Consider the following 23,637-nt stretch of genomic DNA (forward strand, 5'->3'; position numbering starts at 1 on the left):
ACAGTGGCCATGATGCACAACCTAGCATCGCTGCTGTGGTCTGCCCCGAGGCTTCTGTGAACTTCCAAGAAGCAGCATTTCCAGAAGCTGTGTTTGGGCAGGTTTCCTCATTTATGACAATGGAGACTCCTCTGGAGATGCTTCTTCTTCAGAGCATCAGGGCTTGCTCTGAATTCCAACTCAACCCCAGGGTGGGCTGTCATGGTGACCATAGGCTGCGCACCATGTCAGCCAACATTACCTATTCTTATCATGGGCACAATCCTGCCAGAATTAAACTCCCTGACTCTCATAGATGTATGGGTTGAACATATACTTTAATGTCCCCAACCAACGTATTTGGGGAGATACTCAGGAACCATTCCATTATATGGATGTCTTATACAGTTAAATTTCATTGATTCTCGCTCTATATGGATTCAATGATGTATAGTGAATATATGCTGTTCTTTTACAGGGGCAAGCGCAGCCAAAGTGGTAGTAGACGACGACGACGATGACTACGAGGACGGTCTGTATGCTGCCCACACATAACTGGTTATCCCAGAGGAGGGATTATGCACAAGGAGGGATAATTTATATAGAGAGAGGAAAGGACTAGAGACCATCATGATGGGGAGGAACAGAGGGAGGATAAAAGTTAGTCCTGTCCTCCTGAGATTCACTAGAATAGCAAAGATCTAAGGTTGGCATCTCCCCTCTGCCTCAGGCCCTGGCATATGCTGATTTTGGCAAATATGCTTTGTTTGTTGGCTAGCACAAGTCTCAAACTGTAGTCCCCCTAATCCAGACTCTGCACTTGCAAGCCAGGTTAAGGCTATTTATTTATGTATTGACTAGCTGGGCCAGGCACAGAGCATCTGCACCTCTAGTTCACCACTGCTGAAACCCCCCCCTGCCCCATCTTCTTCCCTGCCTGCCTCCACTACCATTTCTCACCCACCACCCGCCCACCAGCCAGCCTCTGCCACCCTTTCCCCCTGTGCTTCCACTGCCTGCCAGCTGCTACCTCCCCTGCCCAGCTGCCTTCTGCTCCCGCCACTGCTTTCTTCCTGGCTGCCCACTGGCTGCTGGCTGCCATTTTGTTTCCCTGCCAGCTGGCCGGCCGGCCGGCTACCACCACCATTTTCTTCCCTCCCGCCCGTCTCCATTGCTAGCTGCTCATGAATAGGCTTGTGCATTTTTATTTGGGTACAAAACGTTTTGTGCCCCAAAATGGCAATTTTGGAGGTTTTGTAACCAAAACAAAATCAAGAATTGAAAAACAGAGATTTTTGTTTCCAAATCGAAATGACTGTGTTTTGGACAGAATGCTTTGTTCTTCAGAAAAGCATGGCAATTCAAATTGACTTTTCTGACTCTCTCCACTCCAGCTGAGGCACTGAGTGATTAGCAGAAGATAAGATATGCAAAAACTGTGGAGCATGAATAGTGTAGTTAAGCGTTGTATTCAGTGTGATTGAAATGCAAACTGATTTTGCAAAGGGATTTGGAAGACAGCATTTTGAGACAGCAATACCCAAATATCTTTGTGAGCTCAATGCAATTCCAAAGCTCTTGCTAAAAGCCATGGCATAAATTGTGTGGAGAAGCTTTTTGAGAAGCTGGTTAAGAAAGTTCTGAAATTACACAGGTGTTTCTTTCCAAAGGTTTAGCAAGAATCTCTTGACTTGTTCAGGGCTCTTTTGAAGAGCAATTTTGTTTTTCTTCTGACTTTTATGAGTTATAGTAGTGTCTAAGTTTTGATGCCCAAGTTGAGCAGTCTAGTGTAATTTAGGCCATAATGTAATTTGGTGGGACATGATGTCTAAGCCAGGGGTTCACAACTTTTGCTATTGCAGGGACAGGTCATCCACATGGGACTACAGGAGACAAAAGGAGGGGGGTGGGAAATACACCTGTCAATCTATTGACATCCCCAGGAATCTTAGTTGCTTCTCTCTTTCTTGTAACCATGATCCATGGTTTTGCACTTTTTTAAATGCAGTGATGATAAATCTCAACAATTCTGAACAGTAGGCTGATTTGTTTGGTATATGGTTCACTCCAGTTCAGTTAAATGAACATTTGAAGCTGTTCCATAGTACCAAGGCAGTTTTACTTTATTTTTTTGCATTTTATATCCTGCTCTTCCTCCAAGGAGCCCAGAGCGGTGTACTACATACTTAGGTTTCTCCTCACAACATCCCTGTGAAGTAGGTTAGGCTGAGAGAAGTGAATGGCCCAGAGTCACCCAGCTAGAATCATGGCTGAATGAGGATTTGAACTCGAATCTCCCCGGTCCTATTCCAGCACTCTAACCACTACACCAATGACCTTTTGTCACTGTTCCATGGGGAGGGAGTGTTTTTATTGAAAGATTGATTGAATCCACAAATGGGTTGTGCTGCTGTGCTAGTGCCACAGGGACAGGCTCACACCCGTTGCAAAATTCTCAAATAACTGTGCCAAAAAATTAAGTGTTCTTGTTGTTCATCATTTCCTTCACTCTTTCAACTTGTTTATGTGGGGCTTCAGGGGCAAAACAGTGGGTTGGGTGGCAGTGCCCCAAGGCTGGTGCACCCAGATTACAAATAGGGCAAAGGGCTGATTTCTTAGGAATTTTTGAGGTTTGTGCATCTTTAAGATTTTCCTCCATAGGGAATAATGGAGGTTTCAGCAGCCCCATAACTCCACCTGGGGGGCACTGGGATGGCCCGAAGCGAGTGGTGGTGTAGTGCACAGAGGGTGCCGACCAACCCCCTGGATTGCTAACCCATCGAGGTACTGGGCTTTGTTGTTTCTGAGGTGTTGAGTTTAGATTCTCTGGTAGCAAATGAGATTTTTAATGAAAAACCATGAATCCATTCTCATATGCTACTAGATAATCTACTCTCAGAACAACTCTAGAACAACAAAACTCTACTTCCTGGGTTGGCAACCCATGTGGGTGGTTGGCACCCTATGTGCACTACACCACCACTTGCCACCACCACTGGGCCACCCCAGTGCCCCTCAAGTGGAGTTATGGGATTGCAGAAACCTCCATTATACCCTACAAGGAAAATCTGAAAGACACGTAACTTCATTAGTTCTTTAAAAATCAGCCCTTTGCCAAATTCCTCTGAAAAAATTGTGGTAGCTTCCTTGCACCAACTGGGAACTACTACCAACCACACTCCACTCTGGGCCACCCCTTCCCCCCACCCCACACAAAGCTAAACTTTTCCTGAAACCTCCATCATACCCTATGGAGGAAATCTGAAGGATGTACAAACTTCAAAAATTAACCAAAATTCAGCAGTTTGCCCAATTCCTTTGAAATTTTTGTGGTAGCTTCCTCTCATTGGGCACTACAACCCCCACCCACTCTTTTGACCATGTGACCCATTTTTAATCTGAATAAATTTGGATTCACATTCGGATTAATTCAGATATGAAACAAAACTGAGGTCATTCAGAAGGCTTAATTTCGGACAAAATACAAAATGGGGTTGATTCGGATTTGGTACAAATCAAAACAGAAAAAATACAAAATGCACAACCCTGCTCGCGAACTCTCGTGAGAGCTGCCATGCATGGGATTAGCGATGGGTATGCCTAAGAGAAATATATATAAAGAAAGATGCTGCCCCATCTGTTAGCTCTGGGCAGTTTACAATAAATGAAACAAATATATATAATCAGTTAAAATCAGCAAAACTATCAGACACCAAAACAATATAAAACAGCCGGAAGCAGTTTAAAACCAGTCATCATCTGGAGTCTATCTGAGAGAGAGGAGCAGAACCACTGCCAAGCAGTGCCTCCTACCGCTAAACCCCTTAGGCGATCCAGAAGGCTACTATGGTTGTTGGTGTTAAAAGCCTCCGAGAAATCCAAAGGAATCAACAGAGTCACATTACCCTGATTGTATAACTCTTCCAACAGAGTGATGTTATCCCCAGCCCCTTTTGAGGCCGGGCAGGGAAGGATAGCAGATAATTGGCTTCCCCCTGCAGTCTATTCTGCCTAGCTTCCTCCATCTGCTTAGCTTCGCATGAGCCCAGCTCACAGGCCATTGGCAGGGAAGAGTCCAGGCTGATAGAGTAAGGATGTTGGCTGTTTCTAGAGAGATTGCCATGGAGCACATTCCCTGGGGCATTGTGTGGCTTTGGTTGATGATGCTTAATGCAGAATGTTCTTTCCCTTTGCTTTTCAAGAACCTTCGGCTCTGGACTATGTGCTAGAATTCTTAGAATCAACCAGAGGTCGATACATGGGCTTAGCACTGGTGGTGCTCGAATTTTTTCTCTGCATTGTTATGTTAATTTTGTGTAAGTGCAACTCTTCCAACAAAGGAAAACCTTCAGAATTAGATAGGTTGGCTTCACTTCAATGAGAAAAATTCTTTCCAAAAGAGAGGCACAGTCCATCTTCTGTTAATTCCTTTTACCTTCCACTGATGTTTAGCTTTGGTTCTCTCCCACTGACAGCAATAGAACCGACACTTCCTAGCGATTTAACAGCCCAACACAATTATAGAACAACCTGCAGAATACTCTTTCCTGATTCTCTACTCCTTGTCACTTGCTGTGTGAAATCTTCCTTTTTTAAAGTCAGATTTCTACCGCACGTGTTGACACAGGGCATCATAGATTAGGGGGACACACCACCACAACAACAACAACTTTACTTCACATAAGAGGTGAAGGCCCGAGAGTATAGCGGACAGAGCATAGTCAACAGGGGTAGCAAACAGGATGTTGAAGGTTTGCAGGGGTTTAGCCGGAAGTGTGCAGGGCAGCCTGGAACAAGCTCCTATGATCACAAAGAGCCTGGTGGAGAAGAGAATGTAAGTACAAATCCCTTCCTCATATTCTTGGGAAAGGCTGTTTGGACCGTTAAATAGCTGACCATTACCGCTGAGACCTATCCTTCTAATAAACTGTCTCTAAATACTGTAAACAGCCAACAAAACCACTATGAAGACAGAAAGTCAGCAGGGGAGGGGGCACTTCCCAGTGTATTGCACAGAGTGCCACATGTATGACTATTTGCCCCATGGGCAGAAGTCATGGGTGTGTGCTCGGTGCAAGGAGCTCCTGGCTCTCAGGGAGCAAATTTGTTCTCTTCAGACGAAGGTGGCAGATCTGGTGAAGCCCAGAGAGACAGAGAGGCATGCAGACGAGTCCTTCAGGGACGTGGTAGAGGCATCCCACTCCAGGGCTGACAGCACCTCTGCTGTTAGGGAGAATGAAGGTCTCAGACAAGGAGGACATCGGTCTGAGGAAGAGGGAGATGCTCCTTTAGAAGGGACCCCTTCCATGGATGATGAGCCCATATCCTCTCGCACAGGGGATACTCCTCTGGGGAGTGGGGGTCTCCTTGTAGTGGGTGATTTGATCATTAGAGGTATAGAGAGATGGGTTTGTGGCACGCGTGTTGACCGCACAGTGACTTGCCTGCCTGGTGCGAAGGTTGCAGACATCACACAGTGTCTAGATAGGCTCTTAGGCAGTGCTGGGGAGGAGACAGCTGTTGTGGTGCACGTCGGCACCAATGATCTAGGGAAATGTAGTTGGGGGGTCCTGGAAGCCAAATTTAGGCTGAGAGGTACCATATTGAAGTCCAGAATCCCCAAGGTAACATTCTCGGAAATGCTACCTGTTCCACGTGCAGGTACAGTGGGACAAGCAGAGCTGAGGGGTTTCAATGCATGGGTGAGACATTGGTGCTGGGAGGAGGGGTTTAAATTTGCTAGGCACTGGGATACATTTTAGGGCAAGCAAGGCCCGTACAAAAGGGACGGGCTGCACTTGAACCAAGATGGAATCAGACTGAAGGTGCTTAAAATCAAAAAGATTGCTAAGCAGATCTTAAAATGATGCATGGGAACAGGATACGTCAGCTGCATCCGTTTCTCGAGATCAATGACCTCAAAACAGTGGTACATCTGCTGGTAACCTCCAGGCTTGACTACTGTAATGCACTCTATGTGGGGCTGCCTTTGTACGTAGTCTGGAAACTTCAATTGGTTCAGAATGCGGCAGCCAGGTTGGTCTCCGTGTCATCTCAGAGAGACCACTTTACTCCCTTGCTGAGTGGGCTACAATGGCTGCCAGTTGGTTTCCGGGCAGAATACAAAGTGCTAGTTATAACTTACAAAGCCCTAAATGACTTAGGCCCTGGGTATTTAAGAGAATGCCTTCATCGTTATGTGCCCCATCGCCCACTAAGGTCACTTGAGGAAGTCTGTCTCCAGTTACTGCCAGCTCATCTGGTGGCCACATGGAGATGGGCCTTCTTGATTGCTGCCCTGAGATTTTGGGATGCGCTCCCTGCTGAGATGTGATCCTCCCCATCCCTGACTATTTTTTTACAAATATCTGAAGACCCACCTCTTCACCCAAGCTTTTACAGCTTTTTAAATTTGTAGTTTTAATTTTATATTGTTTTAATTTTATACTGTTTTAAAATTGTTAAACTGTTTTAACCTTTTATATTTGTTTGTTATTGTTAACCACCCAGAGATGAAAGTTTGGGCGGTGTACAAGTTAAATAAATAAATAAATAAATAAATAATAAAATAAAATAAAAATCTGCCCTTGAATCTGGGTCGATTTGATTCTAATTTGATTCTATTTAATTCAAATTTGAATTGATTCAGCCTAATTTTTAAGGGCTAGGGGGCACCAAAGTGATTTGGGTGTCAGGCCCTATGGGTGCCAACCGCCACCCAACCCCAAAAGGAATCGGGCAAAGGAGTGAATTTTTAGGAATTTGTATGTGTTGTGGATTCTCGGTTGTGAAGTGACTTCTTCATAGGGAATCCCTATGAAGGATTCCGCCCGCACCCCCTCCAGGAACTTCCCTGAGGGAAGTACAAGGTAAAACTTTACTGGGAACAGCCTATATTCTGCGACGATATCTATAATAATAGCGACAACACAGACAATAAAATTCAGCCATCCCAGGTCCTTGGGAAGGACTCGATGTCTGGATAAAACAAACCAGTCAATAACACCTGTCTGACTGTGTAAATAAATAATAATAATAATTTTTTAAAAATTGGTCCGCTAAAAGCCAATTATCTCAGCAGGGAAGTCAGATAAGGCACCGCAAAGGTGCATTCCCTCCTTATCAAAAGAAGGCCAGACTGGGCAATCAGAACCCAGAAATGTAACCTATTAAAAATGCTGATTAGTTCACTGTTTCTGACCAAAGGACATTCCCGTGTTTGCATGTCCAGCTACTCCATCATTCTATTCACTCACTGAAGCTATTCCCACGATCAGTAGAAAGTGGGCTAAGGGAACCTAGCCCACTTTCTACTGATCGTTGGAACCACTGGGCTTGCGAGTGAGCCCAGTTGTTCCAAGGTGGCTAGCCTGCCTAATTCCCCCTCCCCTTAAATGAGGTTAATGGACCGAGTGCAAATGGCCTCTGCGAGGTCATGCCAGGCCTCGCAGAGGCCATTTGCGCATGTGCGTCATCATCCAAAATGGCCACCGTGCCAAACTACGGAGGCCTGAATGGGCCGAAAAACCAGCTGAAAGAATGGAGGCCAGCAGGGGGAGGGGGAATCTCTGCAGAACTCCCACCACCACCACCACCACCACCACCACCACTGCCTCAAGGACCTTCCCCAAAGGGGAGAAGGTTTAAAAAACCCACAATTTTAATGTAAAAAAAATATTCATGACCCTCCCCCGGACTGAACTGAACCGGGGAGGGGCGTTCAAGGGGGTGCTGGACCAAACTGGTCTGATCGGATTCAAGTCTGGTCCAGACCCGAACCGAACTGGGCCAGCCAGTTCCATGCGCATCCCTAGTCCACAACTTTGTGTAAATTTAATCTGATGTGGGACTGTCTTCCCCAGAGCTAATTTCCTCACAGAAAGCCCAAACACAATTTTGGGGGTGTTTACCAGTCACCCGGGGCAGTTCCTTTAAGAGCCTGAAGTAAAGCATCTCACCCCAGGTCAGCAGGAGCAACCGCTGCACCGCTCATAGGTACTTTCTGCCAAGACTTGTCTTCTTCAAGGCTGATCCCTGACACCAAAAACAGATTCTGGGCTAAGTCCTGGTGAGCCTTCATTCAAATGAAGTGCTGATACATGTGAGTCGGGGGAGAAACGGATTAAAAGCCCACTGGCATAAGGTACTTTACTGTGTCAGAACGTGATTTCTTTCTTTCTTAGATATTGTGACCATGTTGAGCACTGCGGATGACCGAGCAGCAATGGCCTTGCTTAATGATTATATTAGGTCGAATAACAGATCGCTTCAAAATGCAAACAGTAAGCAGTGAGTTATGGTGGGGACACCATGGACGTTTCCCAATGCCATTGATTCCCAGCAGAGCATGTTTCTAGTCTAGAGGGTGGGGAGACAAGCAGAGGTAGTGACTACAGCTGCTGTCAGATGAGCCCATAATGCACTCGGGGGGAAAGGGGGGGGGATAGTAGAGCCCCAGCTTTGCGTAGAGAAGGTCTCCACTTCAGTTTCAAACCCTGGCAGCAACTCCAGGTTGGGCTGGCTCAGACCCCTCTCGGCAGCCCTGGAACGCTGCTATTAATCCACGTAGAGAGAGACTGACTGGATGAACCAACTGTCTGACTCGGCAGAGGGCAGATCCAGAAGTTCACAGATGTGAGGAAACAAGATTTCCGGCTTCTCGGCACTCCCCACTTGCTCTTGATGGCATCACTCAGTCCATTTCTCCTCAGTGCATTATCGAAAGAGATGGGGTGAATAGTAGGGCATCCAGAGAGAGAGAGGGCAGGGGAGCTGCTTGAAGCAATGGCCACCGGTCATGGCAACCCTCACTTGCACCATTCTCCCTGCCGTGCTGGCAAGACATTGGGGGGGGGAGCAGTGGCTGCTCCTGCAAGGCCCCCCTTCTGCTGGCCTATGCACTTCCTGTGGGCAGTGCAGAAAGGTGGATTGCCTGGAGAGAAAGAGAGTGTACAGGTGTCGAGAGCAGGAAACAGCCGCTCTTTGCAGAAGCAGCCACTGCCACATTCAATTGTGTTGTCACAAATTGTGCTGGCTTACGAGGTGCCCTCCATTTCTTTCCAGCCACACAGCAATCAGCAGTAGCAAGCTCAAGTTGGCCAAGCACAGCAGAACAATCAGCAATTAGGGGAAGACCTGAAATGAGGAACCAGGACCAGAGCCCCATAGTCAAACACATGAATAAGCTGGGCCTTATTTGGAGAGGGGTTCCAATGTGGGGAAGGGTATCAAGTAAAAGGGTGGTGTGGACAAGGCAGAGGCATATCTAGGGCAAGCAATGAAATTGTGCCCCCATCCAAACAACTGACACCCATCTTTCAGATAACTTTACCATAATATCAGCTGAAAAATACAAGTCAAGCTCGGAGGTGTACTTGGAAAAACTAAACAGAAGTGCCTGTCTAATTCTCTACTATACATTGTAGCATCACTATTACATCATAAGTTTTAAAAATAAATGGAGAATTTGACTTTTCCCAGATACTCTGAAAATAATTAAAGGATATGCAGAGTAAACTGTGTCACTGCTTGGAATATATTCTAGTCTTTCAGAAAGACCGTTAAAATGAGAGAAAGAGAGCAAGAAGCTCCCAGTGGGCCTTAATGCTAAGGATTTCACACTGATTCAAAGACAAACTCACCATTAATAGCCATATTATTAAGACATCACATTTAACTCACTTATCACAAGAAGCAAAGTCAGAGCAAATGAATACAACCCTAGCCGATAAGCTTCAGCTCATTATTCACAAGCCCTGATTCTCTGTACATAGTGCCAAACTGAATATGTGTAGAGTGACTTATATTATAACAATTTTTTAACCTGTAGCCCCTTTGGGGGCTTCCTAAAGGCTGTGGGGAGGAGGGTCTGCAAAGGTTCCCCCTCCCCCCGCTGGCAATTCACCGCCACAGCCCATCCCGGGCTGATTTTTGGGCCTGCAAAGATTGGCGTGGTGGCCATTTTGGAGGCTGCCACACATGCTCAAATGGCCTCTGCGAGGCCTGGCAAGGCCTAGGGCCTCACAGAGACCATTTGAGCATGTGTGGTGGCCATTTTTAAATATATATATATATTTAAAATGGCTGCCGAAAACAAAATGGTCGTCAAGCATGCTCACATGGCCTCTGTGAGGCCTGGCCTGGCCTGGGGCCTCACAGAGGCCATTTGAGCATGCGTGGTGACCATTTTGTTTTCGGTTGCCATTTTTTAAATTTTAGCGTGCCCTACCCTAGATACGCCCCCGGGACGAGGGTCATCAGCTTCCCTTAGGAGGCCTGAGTGCATTCTTAAGGACTGGTCACCTTTGGCTAGCTCCCACTACAATGGCAACTACTCAACTGTCATTGAGACTTGTGGTGGGCACAGTCAGCTGCTTGCATGTTGTTTGCAACTGAACAGATGGGTCTGACCATTTCCCCTGTGGGCTAAGCGGGCCAATTGATCTGGAGGATGTTGCTATTTAATCTCCTTGTTCTTCTGCTGTGGCAATGGCCATGCCCCAGTAGATGAGTGAGGGTTTTTTCCCTTTTAATTCTTCAGTGTTTTAAATTCCTACACGGTGAATGTTGGGAGACAGTGGGCACCATTCTGCACAACATGCAGTCTGCCTTTTAATGGGACATGCACAGAGCTGCACAGGAGGGCAGTTGGTGCAAATGAGTCATGCTATGAATGGCCATCCTTTCCAGTGGCTGCCTATTATGCCACTGAACTGCCACAATCCTGGTGTCTCACCCAAGCGTGCTCTGACACACCTGTGCTCACATGCCATTAAAAGGCAGATAGGACATTACTCACAGTGTGCCCGCCTGCATATGGATGTATGTTGGTGGCTCTCGGTAATCCCCTGACCTTTGTGGCAACTCTTTCAGATGAGTTCATATTCAGGCTGGCTATGGCTGAAGCGAATGATATGATTGCACTTCAAGAACTTACTAAGGAGGCGATTGAGGCAAGGGGTAAGTATCTTAGTGATGCAGAGGGAGGCGGAAGCCAACCTGAAATGTCACCTGCTAAAACCGCCCAGAGGCGTAGGTTTGGGGCGCTATAAAAATATGTTAAATAAATAAAAGTCCCTCTTCTTTAAAAAGTGGTTCCTGCCCTCCTATGTACCTGGCCACTTTAGCTTGAAGTTCAAGCTGATGCTAAGACGTTGTTGTAGGGAAAATATTTATTGCAGCTTTCTCTGCTTTTTACTCTAGTCAATTCATTTTGCCACTTCAAGGGGGAGAAAATAAAGCATGTAACAGTTGCCTAAGAAGAGCAAAAAAGTTGTACAAAACATATCTGCTTGAAATGCAATCCTAGCCTTTCATTGTGATCTCTGGATATACAATTAAACTGGAATTAATTTAATTAATTACACTAATTAATTTAATGGAATAAACTGGATTAAAATTAAACTTAGATATGTTTTTCTAAGCCAGTTTTGGGAACTGGCTTAGATAAATGTATGGAGGAAGATGGGTCTATCAGTAGGAGTGAATACCACTTCCTGGGCATCTATGGCAAGAGAGAGCTATTTATTACTTTATTTGATTTCTATACCGCCCTTCCAAAAATGGCTCAGGGTGGTTTACACAGAGAAATAACAGAGAAATAAGATGGATCCCTGTCCCCAAAGGGAAGCCTTGCTTGTGGGCTTTCTAGAGATATTTTGTTGGCCACTATGGGAAGTGGCTAAGAAACTTCCTTAGCCTGATCTCCACCAGAAGTGGTTCATCTCTAGCTGCCACTGGTCTGCTAGAGGGCCTTCTATGCAGCCCTTCCTGAACCATGAAATGTGAGTAGTATAGGGACCTACCCGCTGTCAAACTCCATGTGCTTTTGTTTACAAACAGAAGCACGTGGTAGGGGAATGATGTCATAGTGCCAAGTGGGCGCTGATGTCATGGGAGCTGTCAAAATGCACTTATGTCACTGGAAATGGTAAAAGTAGGGGCTTGCATCACAGGAAATGGTCAGAGGAGACTCCCACATGACTGGAAAGGGTCAGAACTAGGGGTGTCACTTTGCCAGCATAGGCTTTGCAACCTAAGGATATATCCCTGAAATGTTTATATTGTGAGACAGAGTAAAAAAAGTCTTGCTTTTTAAAAAAAGAGTGAATGTGCGTATATGTGAGAAGAAAGAAAATTAGTGGGCTTTTGTGGAAACTTCTCATCATCAGAACTTGTGCCAATAGAATGCTTTCCTGGGCTAGTTTGTACAATGATCAGTGGTATAAGCTGGCTCCAATGATCCCTCTGGGGACCTCATGATCACACAAACAGTGAGTCTGCAAAAACAAGATGGCCCAGAGAGAGACAGGCTGTTCACCTGCCCCTTGCATTTATTTTGCCAGAGTTTGTGTTGCTTTCTGTCCTCTTCATTTGGGCAGGCCTTCCAATTTCTGAAGGAAACCTTCTTCCCCTCTAAAGCTTCCTTGACTTTATTTGTTGGCCATGCTGGCAAATTGGTGGGGATTGTTCATAGAGCGGACACTTGACCCTGTTTCGGCCAATAAAGTTACACAAAATGGCCACCTGACCATTGTTATGCCTGCTCACACTGACCTTTCAGGAGTCTGAAACCTGTTCCTATTGGTCCAGGATGGCTAGGCGAGTTCATAGAGGGGTCACCTGCCAACCTTCGGGACATGTCTGTACATAACCAGGGGTAGAAGTTGAGGTTGCGGGCCAAATTTCTAGGGGTGAGGGCGTACCCCTAGTTCTGACCCTTTACGGTCATGTGGGGGTCTCCTCTGACCATTTCCTGTGATATATGCCCCTGCTTTGACCATTTCTGGTGATGTAAGCTCATTTTGACAGCTCACATGATGTCAGCACCCACGTGGGCGCTATGATGTCATTCCTCCACCATGTGCTTCTGTTTGTAAACAAAAGCACATGGAGTTTGACAGCTGGTAGGTCCCTATACCACTAATATTCTCCCTATAGAAATTCAAGTCCTGACTCTTCCAATGGTTTTCAAAAGAGCCCTAAACACACATTTTTAATGTCTGGCCATCAGTGTAATTTAAATGGTTTTTCATTTTCTTAGCTCTTTTAATGGTTTGGTTTTTGCTTGCTGTTATATTGAAGTAAACTGTCTAAGTCCATTTGGGTTGACTGGTATGGAAATGCAATCAATAACCCAGCAGCATATTTTCCATGGTGAACAAACAAATGTTTGTTCTGCAGATATGCCTAATAATGGCTGACATGATCTGGAGCAGTAAGTCAGCAGGAGAAAGGCTGCATGTTTACAAAGAGCCTCCAGTGCCCATGTGCCGAATGTTGCTTGTACAGCTGAGCAGGTGTGGAAAGTGGGGGAGCAGTTTTCAGATCTCTCCCCTTGCTGCACAAGACCTTTCCATTTGGATAAGGAGGACTCCTCGGGCACCGACTTCTGCCAGCAGAAATGTCTTTTGCAGAGATGAGAGGGGCGTGGAAATTACTTCACCCTCACTCTCCACACCTGCTCAGTTGTGGAAGAAGCTTTACATTCTTCTGTCCAGAAACCCTGCAAGAGGGCTTTAAAAAACCATTTTAAAAAGAGCAGCCATGCATGGCAAGTGAAGCTGAGGAGGGAGAGGGCAGGAGCAGGGCAGGGCAGGCAGGCCTAGAACCGGCCACAGCTGTTCCCAGAAGCGCTCTTACCCCTGGACTTCAGGGGCCGAAGTCCAAGGCCTCCACAGCCCCCCCCCCATATCCTCTTTAATCTGTCCCAGGTGGTGTGGTTGCCCAGTGGAACATGATGATGCTTCATTATGCAGGGAAGGGGGGCCTCCAAAGGCCTTTAGGTCCAGGCTCCAAAGTTACCTAGCAACACCTCTGTGTGCTCCCCCCACCCTCTCTTCCTGCCCCACTGTGGCTGCCTCATACTCCCTTTTTTCTCACCATGGCTCTCACTTGAGCCACAGGAGCTGCTCATTTGGCGGCTTGACTCACCCGGTGACTCCATGGCCTGCACGGGTCAAGTTAAAGCCACGGCCAGAAGAGAGAAAGTGGCAGGTGTGGCAGGGTGGGCAGCTCTAGAATGTGAGCAACACAGCTGCTGCAGGTTCTGCAGGTTGCCTGCCTTGCCCTCTGCTCCCTCCAGTGTGCTCAGCTGCACCTGTGGGCAGCCAGATACAAAATGTGTATTTCCAACACTCCCCCCCCCCACCCAAAGTACAGTTCCAAAAGAACATTGGTGCAGTTCAGAAATTCAGCTTGTGCAAAGGTTGCATGGTTAGAGGTATAAACAATGACTGATAACAATGAGAAAAGTCAAGGGAGTAGTTCAGGCCCTTTAGAACCTAGACTCTGATCAAGCATTCCTATTTATCCACCCCCTCCAAAAGACACTTCGAAAAGAATCATGTTAGCTGTCTGCCTCAGTTGCCTGTGTGACTTCCCCCAATCCCATTGCTTGTGCTGAAGCAGGAAGAAAGAAGTCAAATGAGCCATGAGCAAAACTCTCCACATGTCTTCTCTTGTTTGGAATATTTATTTATTTTATTATATATTTTCTATACTGCCCCATCCATCAGTTCTGGGAGGTTCACAACAAGCAAAACAAATAAATAATCAATTTAAACCAGCAAAACTATCAGAAACTAAAATGATACAAAACAGTTTAAAACAATTCAAGAACAGTTAAAAAACGGCGGAAGGCCAGATTTAAAGACTCAGTCAAGGGCTCTCTTGATGGCCAATAATGTTGTTAAACCTTGGAGGAGCAGCTGAACTGAATGCCCAGTCCCGAGTTGCCACCAGATGAACCCATGCCAGCTGGAAGCAGAGCAATCTGGATGAGCTTCATGTGTGGTGGGGATCATGTAGAAGAAGGCACCTCCTAAGCTAACCTGGACCTAAGCCATTCAGGGCTCTAAAAGTCATAACTGGCACCTTGTATTTTATCCAGAAACATATAGGCAACCAGTGCAACTGTTTAGGTACAGGCATAATGTGGTCTCTTTAGGCTACCCTATAGACCAATCTGCCTGCTGCCTTCCGCTGCCTTCTGCTGTTTCCAGACTCTGTACAAAAACATCCCTATGTAGAGTGCACTGAAGTAGTCGAACCTGGAGATTACCAGATGGTGCACCACTGTTTTGAGGTCATTCATTTCAAGGAATGGGCACAGCTTTTGAATCAGCCAAAGCTGATGAGAAGCGCTCTTAGCTATAGTGTCCACCTGAGATACTAGTGTGAGGCCAGGATACAAGAGCACTACCAAACTGCATACCCGTTCTTCCTGGAGAAGTATAACCCCATCCAGGATAGGAAGATCTATCCCATAGATAGATCCAGTCCCCTACAATGAGCACCTTTGTCATGTTTGGATTCAATTTATTCAATTTATTATCCCTCATCCAGCCCATTTCTGCCTAGAGGAAGTCATTTAGAGAGTGAATGCCATTTCCTGATAATGACAACATGGAGAAATATATTTAGATGCCATTAGCATACTGATAACACCCTGCACCAAAACTCCCGATCCAGCGGTTTCATGTAGATATTAAAAAGCATTGGTGACAGAATGGAGCCCTGAGGCACTCCATATAATAGCTCCTATTTCGAAGAACAACTGTCCATAGGTATCACAATCTGGAATCTACCCAAGGGAGATGGTATCAAAAGCCTCCAAAAGCACCAAAACGGATCACACTCCCTTGTCAATTGCCTGTCAAAGCTAATCTGTCAGGCTGACTGAAGCCATCTCAGCTCCATAGGCTGCCTAAAGCCAGTTTGAAATGGGTCTAGATAATCTCTTTCCTCCCAAACCATCTGGAGCTGATTAGCCACCAACCTCTTGATCAACCACAAGGGTTTGGAGACCCTCCTATAATTATCCATCAAGGGATCATGGGCAGACTTCTTAAGAAAAGGTCTAATGATTGCCTCTTTCAAACAGGAAAGCATCCTCCTGCCCTCCCTCAGCGATGCATTAATGATGCCAGCTGGGCCATCTCCAATATTCTCCTTACAAGAGGAAATCAGCCATGTTAGCCAAGGATCCAGGGAACAGGTGGTAGACCACACTGCTCCAAGTAGCTTGTCCACATCCTCAGGAGTCACAGTCTGAAACTGATCCAGTCTAATACTACAAGAGGTTTTTCTGAACACCTCTGCTGAAATAGTGCAGTCCACATCAGCCCATTTACAAGAGATTTTATCCACAAAGAGCTCATTAAAGCACTACAGCAAGACAGAGTCACTGGAGCCAGATTTAAAAGAAAAGGAGCCTGCATTAGACTCCTCACAACTCGGGATAACGCTGCTGAATGAGAGATGCCTACAGATGCAATGCACACAGACCATTGCCTGGCCCGCCAGTGTGTAGGCCTTCAGATGGGCTCTATGCTGTGTCTTGTTGGATTCAAGGCACATTCGGCTCCATGTGTGTCCAGTTGGCTACCTTGCCACTTCAGCCCCTGTGGTTCTACTCCAGTGTACACCATGGTCAGGGAGCACTCTTAGGAACAATCACGTCTACTGCCCTGGTCAGCGATTTATTCCAGTTATCTAATATGTGGTAGAAGGACTAATATTTATATCAGATAGTCAAAAACAAAAACAAAACAAAGACCTGCCAGTTTCAGACCAGAGTTAAGGAGGTGATCACATTGTGGCTCCAGCTCCACAAAGCCGGGAAACAGGAACCTAAGTCTGATGCCTTAACAGACATGCCAGGTGACCAGGAATGCTGTTGTGCAATGTCACCAATGGTGCTCACTTCCAACTTGCCCTCCATGCAACCACACTTTTCCTTGGTCTTTGCCTTGCTCACATGCAGAAGATCCCAAATGCAATCCCTGGCATTTCCAGGTAGGGCTAGGAAAGACTCCTGCCTGGAACCTTGGAGAGCTGCTGCCAGTCAGTATAGACCATACTGAGCACTATAAGGCAGCTTAAAGTAAAGGTAAAGTTGTACTGTCGAGTCAGTGTCGACTCCTGGCGACCACAGAGCCCTGTGATTGTCTTTGGTAGAATACAGGAGGCGTTGACCATTGCCCTCTCACATGCATTATGAAATTATGCCTTTCAGCATCATCCAGTATCGCTGCTGCCCCGGCAACCTCTTGCTCCCTAGGCAAGTTACTTCCCAACTGCGCCACTTTAAGTCTAAATAAAGCTGGGGGAGGATGGAGTCTGACACCAGCAAAGATGCACCACATTGTCCTCTTCCTGTTCCTGTTCCTTGTCCTTTGCCATCATTGAGAGCACCCAGGGAAAACAATTAACCTCTATGATTGTGGGTATAGTGGATAAAAGAGTAATAGCTATATGTCCAGATCTTTTAAAGGTATTATTTATTACACTTTCAAGGACCATAGCCTCTCTCTCTACTCACTATCATAATTATTTCAGAAGAAACAAACTTTGACTCCAGTGCCAGTATAGTTAAGATTATGAATTGTTTTGACATTCTTCCATTATAAGCCCTGAACATGCTATCATTTTCTTCTTCTTCATCCCCACTGCATGTTAAGGTAATCTGAGGAGGTCCGTCTTCAGTTCCTACCAGTATGTCTGGTGGCAACTCGGAGGCGGGCCTTCTCTGTAGCTGCTCCTGGGCTGTGGAATGCGCTCCCTGCGGAAATCTGTAATTTGAATTCTCTATTCGCCTTCAGGGGAGCCCTTAAAACCTACCTATTTGGCCTGGCCTTCCAGGGTTTGAAAATCCATTTTTAATGGTATAATTGTTAATGGTTTTATGCTGTTTTTAAATTTTTCTGTATTGATTTTTTTTTAAAGGACTGATTTGTGGGTTTTATTTTTGTTGTGCACCACCCAGAGCCATTTGGATAGGGCGGTATATAAATGTAATAAGCAAACAAACAAACTATAATAAAATAAAACCCAAACCAAGAATGTGGTAGCAAGAGACACCCACTCCTTCAAGTCTAGAATCCCCCGGCTCCATCTGCCGATGTCAGAATACTGGCAAACATGTCAGCATTCTGGCTTCATAGTCAAATTGGCCAAGCCCTCTATACTGTAACTTTGTCAGGACTTGCTAGCCAGAGGCTTTAATGGAGCAAGAAAACATTTGCTCCATTTGCTTAACAACATTTGAACCACTACCCCAAACTTTACCAAATCAATGAAAGGCCTCCTTCCTAGACAAGGCTGACAGTGTGCATCAGTCACTTTCACTCAAGTATAATAGGACGGGATAAAACTTGGGCATAAAAGGATCAATGTGTCAGTTTCCAGTGCTTTTTAATTTGCTTACATATGGCAATTTTTATCAGATCATCTTGAAGTTAGCCACATTTGTAAAACTCATCAAGGAGATCCTGCATGCCAAGTTTCAAGTTACTAGCTCAACAGGTGTCATAATTATAAGGGATAAATCATGAGGTTTAACCATTTTCCTGCTGCTCACCTTAACTAAAGTTTGGTTTCTACTAAATCTGTTCTTTTGTGTGTGTCCCCCCACCCCCGCTGGCACATTCCTGGCTCGTTCAAAGACAAAATTCTAGCATTCGCCAAGAAGAAGGAAACAAGACAATTCTTTGACGTTTACTTTTACATATCACATGATAGAAAGACATGGCCTGAAGCCCGACAAATCTGTGAGAGACTTGGATCTCTTCTGGCTTCTTTCCCCACTCTGGAAGAGCAGGTGAGCAGACAGATGGGGTTCATGAAGGGCAGGAGGAGCCTTTTATGGGAAGAGGAGGAGGAAGAGAATGGTAATGCCTGCAGTTGAATGCTGCCAGCTCCATGGCTCCTGTACATGGAGCTCTTGGAGCATCCTGCTCTCCTCTTCCCTGAACAGAGGGAACTTTGCAGGTTTTGTTTTCTGATGAGAGCTTTGAACATATGTGGTGGTTTTGTGATAGCTGGTCCAAAATGTGAAAGCAGAGCAGTTGGGAATCACTGAGAAGGCACGAGCAGAGGGATCATGCTAGTCCCAAAGCAGCATCAGTCCCCACAAATCCATGTCACAGTCCTTCCAAAGACTCAAGCTTTTCCTCTAGCCACATGCCCAGTTCCCAACCAGGCAGGTGCACAGAATATGCAGGATGACCCCTGGTTCTAGTGTTATGTGAGAAGGAGAAAAAATTCCTCTATCCACTTTCTCCACACTATGCATGATTTTATAGACCTCTGTCATATTTCCCCGCAGTCGTCTTTTTCTCAACTAAAAAGCCCCAGGTGTTGTAGTCTTGCTTCATAAGAAAGGTGCTCTAGGCCCCTGATCATCTTGGTTGCCCTCTTCTGCACCTTTTCCAGTTCTACAATGTCCTTTTTTAGATGTGGTGACCAGAATTGCATGCAGTACTCCAGGTGTGAACACACCATAGTTTTATATAAGGGCATTATAATATTAACACTTTCAACGAACAGTCCACCATGACCCCAAGATCCCTCTCCTTGTCAGTCTCTGACAGCTAAGATCCCATCAGCATATACTTGAAGTTGGGGTTTTTCGTCCCAATGTGCATCACCTTACACTTGCCAACACTGAAGCGCATTATTTTGTCACCCACTCCCCCAGTTTGGAATTGTGGTGGACAGCTTGTTGAAAGTGTCGACTCAATGTGTGGCAGCTGTGAAAAAGGCCAATTCCATGCTAGAGATCATTAGGAAGGGGACTGAAAATAAAACTGCGAGTATTATAATGCCCTTATACAAAACTTTGGAGCGGCCACATTTGGAGTACTGTGTACAGTTCTGGTTACTACATCCAAAGAAGGACATTGTAAAACTGGAAAAGGTGCAGAAGAGGGCAACCAAGATGATCAGGGCAGGGCCTGGAGCACCTTCTTTATGAGGCAAGACTACAACACCTGGGGCTTTTTAGTTTAGAAAAAAAATGACTGAAGAGAGATACGATAGATGTCTATAAAATCATGCATGGTGTGGAAAAAGTGGACAGAGGAGAAAGTGAATGTTTATCAATGTCTATTAGTCAGAGGGCCACCTCCAGCCTCAGAGGCAGGATGCCTCTGACTACCAGTTGCAGGGGAGTAGCAGCAGGAGAGAGGGCATGCCCTCAGCTTCTGCCTGTGGGCTTCTTTGGCATCTGGTGGGCCACTGAGTGAAACAGGATGCTGGGCTAGATGGTCTTCCTTGGGCCTGATCCAGCAGGGCTGTTCTTATATTCTTAGCCTGGTGGGGTGGGGAGATTGTGGGGAGAGGGAATAATGGAGTTAATTCTGACAGAAGAGGGGATGAAGCTATTGAGAAGTAGAAGAAGTAAGGGGACCTAAGGGGTGTGTGTTGCTGTTGTCCATGTTGACACTACTACCAGCAACCAGTCTAAGGGCAGGATTCCTTTGCACATAGTCAAACAAGCAGCAAATTTAACACGACATATCCAACTGCCAAGTACTGGTGTGAATGATGGAAATTTTTAATTGAGGCAAGTAAACAGCTTTATAGATCAGAGAAAACTAAGGGCTGGTGATTGCCTCCAGTTCTTCTCAAATTATCTCATGGTTGGACCTGCCTATTGTTAGCTTTGCCTACCATTAGTTCCCGCTGTTGTTACCCCTGGCTCTGCCTATAGCTTGCTGCCTTGCAGTCTCAGAACAGTGGACCTCAGAATGGTGGTAAATATGCTTGTAATAGCCTCCAGACTAGACTACTGCAGTGTGCTCTCTGTGGGGCTGCCTTTATATGTAGTCATGAAACTGCAGCTGGTACAGGTGGCCAGATTTGTCTTTGGGTCATCTCTGAGAGACCATATCACTTGTATATTGAAAGAGCTACACTGGCTGCCAATAAATTTTCCGGCAAAATACAAGGTGCTGGTTATTACCTATAAAGCCCCAAATAGCTTAAGCCCTGGGTTTTTAAGAGAACGTCTTCTTTGCCTTGAGCCCCACTGCTCATTGAGAGGTACATCTACAGTACATACTTCTGGAGGTACGTCTACAGTTGCCAACAGTTCTTCTGGTGGCTACTCTGCGACGGGCCTTCTCCGTTGCTGCCCTGAGGCTTTGGAATGCTCGCCTTGTTGAGATAAGAGCCTCCCCATCTCTGGCAACTTTTAAAAAGGCACTGAAGACATATTTGTTTACCCAGGCTTGTAATGACATTGATAGTTTTAATACTTTTAATGTTGGGTTTTAAATCATTTTAATGTTAATGTAAATTGTAAACCTCCCAGAGACGCAAGTCTTGCGTGGTATAGAAATATGTTACAAAATAATAATAATAATAAACTCTGTCCCACCCCCAGCCCCAATGGCTTCCAGATGCAACTGGCCATCCCTCTGCCCATTCATTAGAACATCTGTGTGGAGTTCCTGCTGCACATCAGGAAGTCTCTCTCTGTGCAATAGGAAACCTTCCCTTTCCATCCAGCCACACAGGCTCTCTTCAGATGTTGAAATGAACATGTGGCCATTGGGGTGCCCCACATCCTCTGTCCTCATGGCCACATTAACCTTATTGGACATCTCTGAGGAGCTGTCTTCCCAGGGAAGGGATGTTGTCAAGAAAGGCTTTGAGAAGAGACATGTAGCCCTTCATTCCCAGTAAATATCTTCTAATTATTGTTTTGCAGCACTTCTTAAAGAAAGAAATGGATGCTTTAGTGCCAGAATACTATTGGATTGGGGTATATAGAACACCAGATGACCATTGGAACTGGATTCTTCCATCAATTATGTTCAGCCACAGGTGAGTTTGTAGCAAAGCTTGTTGGAATTTTCTCACAAAACCCTTTCTGCTCTTTTCTGAGATGCAGTTGTTTTATGGGTGTGTTTTTTTAAGGCAATGGCTGACATGATGTGCAGTCCTAACAATAACAGGGTCTGTTGGTGTGGCTGTTGCTGTGCTGTTTTTGATTCACAACAATAAGGACACATATGGTAACACTGCTAGCATAATGGCTGTTCTCCACAGTGGAGTCACAGCTTCTGCGACCACAGCAGCACCACTACAAGTTGTCCTATCACTGTTAGGATTGGGCATCATGTCGACCAGTGAATCTAAAATCTAGAACAGGATATGGTTTTCCAGAAGGCAATTAAAAAGTTGGAGTGTGGTGTTGTAGCTCTGGCATAGCAGCTGCTTGGCACGCAGAAGGTCTCAGGTTCTGTTCCTGGCAGCATAAGGCTGGGAAAGACCCATCTCTGCCTGAGGCCCTGGAAAGCCACTCCTGGACAATATTGTCTAGCAGTATTGTGGAGCCATTGTGGGCAATACTGAACTAAAAATTCGGGGAAAAGCAGATTCATATGTTTACTTACTTAATATATATTTATATCAATGCACATCTGGATTTGTAATTTTCATTTATAATCCCAACATGACAAAATAAACAAGTTAATATAAAATCACTGTTAAAATGATTTAAATATACAACACAATTTAAAAACTCATAGCAATTGAAGAATGCATATGTCCAGGATAATAGACATGAATTTGTACATTTGCACAGGTATTGTACTGTATGTGTATGGAATATAATGTGTGAATAATTGTGCATGCATACTGATCTGTATGTGCAGACCCTGTACACAGATTTTTTAGCCTTCTTTCTTTAAGGTATGAAAGTTGATGAGAGCGCCCAGCTGTGTGTGTGTTTGTGTGTGTACCAAATTTGATTCAAGTAGATACACATAGAAACATCTCGATGGTCCAGTTTACGTTGATGTCACCCACCCCAGTTTAATATAGTGGACAAATGAATGTTTGAAATGCAGGTGGGAACCAATTTGGACTAAACCTGCAACAGCTGTAGGGACAAATTGAGACACTTCAACAGCGTAGTTTGTAATGATGCCATCCACCCCAATTCAAGATGGCAGACATGTGAATGTTTGAGGCATAAGTAGGAACCTATTTGGACCGAACTTAGTACAGTTGTAGGGACATATAGGTACACCTCAATAATGCTTTTTGTGGTGATGTCACCCCAATTCCAGATGGCACATGTGTGAACATTTGAGGTGCAAGTGGGCTAACGTTTGAACCGCCTAACTGATTTGGACCCAATTTGGTACCATTGCAGGAATAAATAGGGTATAAATTTTGATTATGTCATCCACCCCAGTTCAAGATGGTGAATGCATGAACATTTGAGGAAGAAGTGGGCTAACTTGTGAAGATGGTAACTGATTATCAATTAAGATTTGCTACTCGCTGAGCAGAGTCTCATGATCGGTGAGAGACTCGCCACCATGAAGTATGCGGGGAGAGCTTTCTCTGCAGACGAGCACTGCTGCAGCCCTTGGAAGCTGGATTGGCCGTCCACATGACTGCCGGCTCTGTCACAGAACTGGCAGGAGCTGCAGGGATAGGGGGCCACATGGCCCCCGGAGGTTCCAGGATGCATACTAGAGAGACCTCTGAGCCCGGGAGTCTCCTCGTGTGTTGCCATGGTGCGGAGCTGCACCGCGGCAATACATGACCACAAAACCCAGTTTATCAGAGCACTTACTCCACTAACCTAGGCTAAGGAGAGGGTAGATAAACGGGTGACCTGCTTTGGGGAAACCCGGCCTGCCTGCGAGCCCGGTGGTTCCCACGGTCCGTGGACAGCGGGCTCCGCTTTCCACTGATCATGAGAATCGCCTGCCTTTTTTTACACATATTTCCAGAGCATTCAGAGGAATTCTATGTTTCTTGGTTACTGTCAGATCAATATACAGGAGTAACTTATAAAGTCGCTAAGTTCTGTGCTACTGCATATAAGTCCCAAACGTGATTAGTTATGGGCAC

At 45.6% G+C, this 23,637-nt stretch overlaps 1 protein-coding gene across 5 annotated transcripts in view; it reads left to right on the forward strand.

The window, feature by feature from the left end:
- LOC128325887 (C-type lectin domain family 4 member M-like) overlaps positions 1 to 23,637 on the forward strand; it is a 56,543-nt gene that overhangs the window by 11,619 nt on the left and 21,287 nt on the right. For 3 of the 5 annotated variants that reach the window (XM_053251741.1, XM_053251738.1, XM_053251740.1), the window contains exons 3-8: positions 458 to 511; positions 4,182 to 4,295; positions 8,163 to 8,261; positions 10,852 to 10,938; positions 18,426 to 18,580; positions 21,476 to 21,591. In XM_053251741.1, the coding sequence (XP_053107716.1) occupies positions 458 to 511; positions 4,182 to 4,295; positions 8,163 to 8,261; positions 10,852 to 10,938; positions 18,426 to 18,580; positions 21,476 to 21,591 (625 nt within the window). Of the gene's footprint in view, positions 1 to 457; positions 512 to 4,181; positions 4,296 to 8,162; positions 8,269 to 10,851; positions 10,939 to 18,425; positions 18,581 to 21,475; positions 21,592 to 23,637 lie in introns of all 5 variants that reach the window. The other 2 variants (XM_053251739.1, XM_053251742.1) reach the window with 2 other exon arrangements.

The sequence above is a fragment of the Hemicordylus capensis genome, chromosome 5 (genome assembly GCF_027244095.1).
Source record: "Hemicordylus capensis ecotype Gifberg chromosome 5, rHemCap1.1.pri, whole genome shotgun sequence".
Classification (NCBI taxonomy): domain Eukaryota; kingdom Metazoa; phylum Chordata; class Lepidosauria; order Squamata; family Cordylidae; genus Hemicordylus; species Hemicordylus capensis.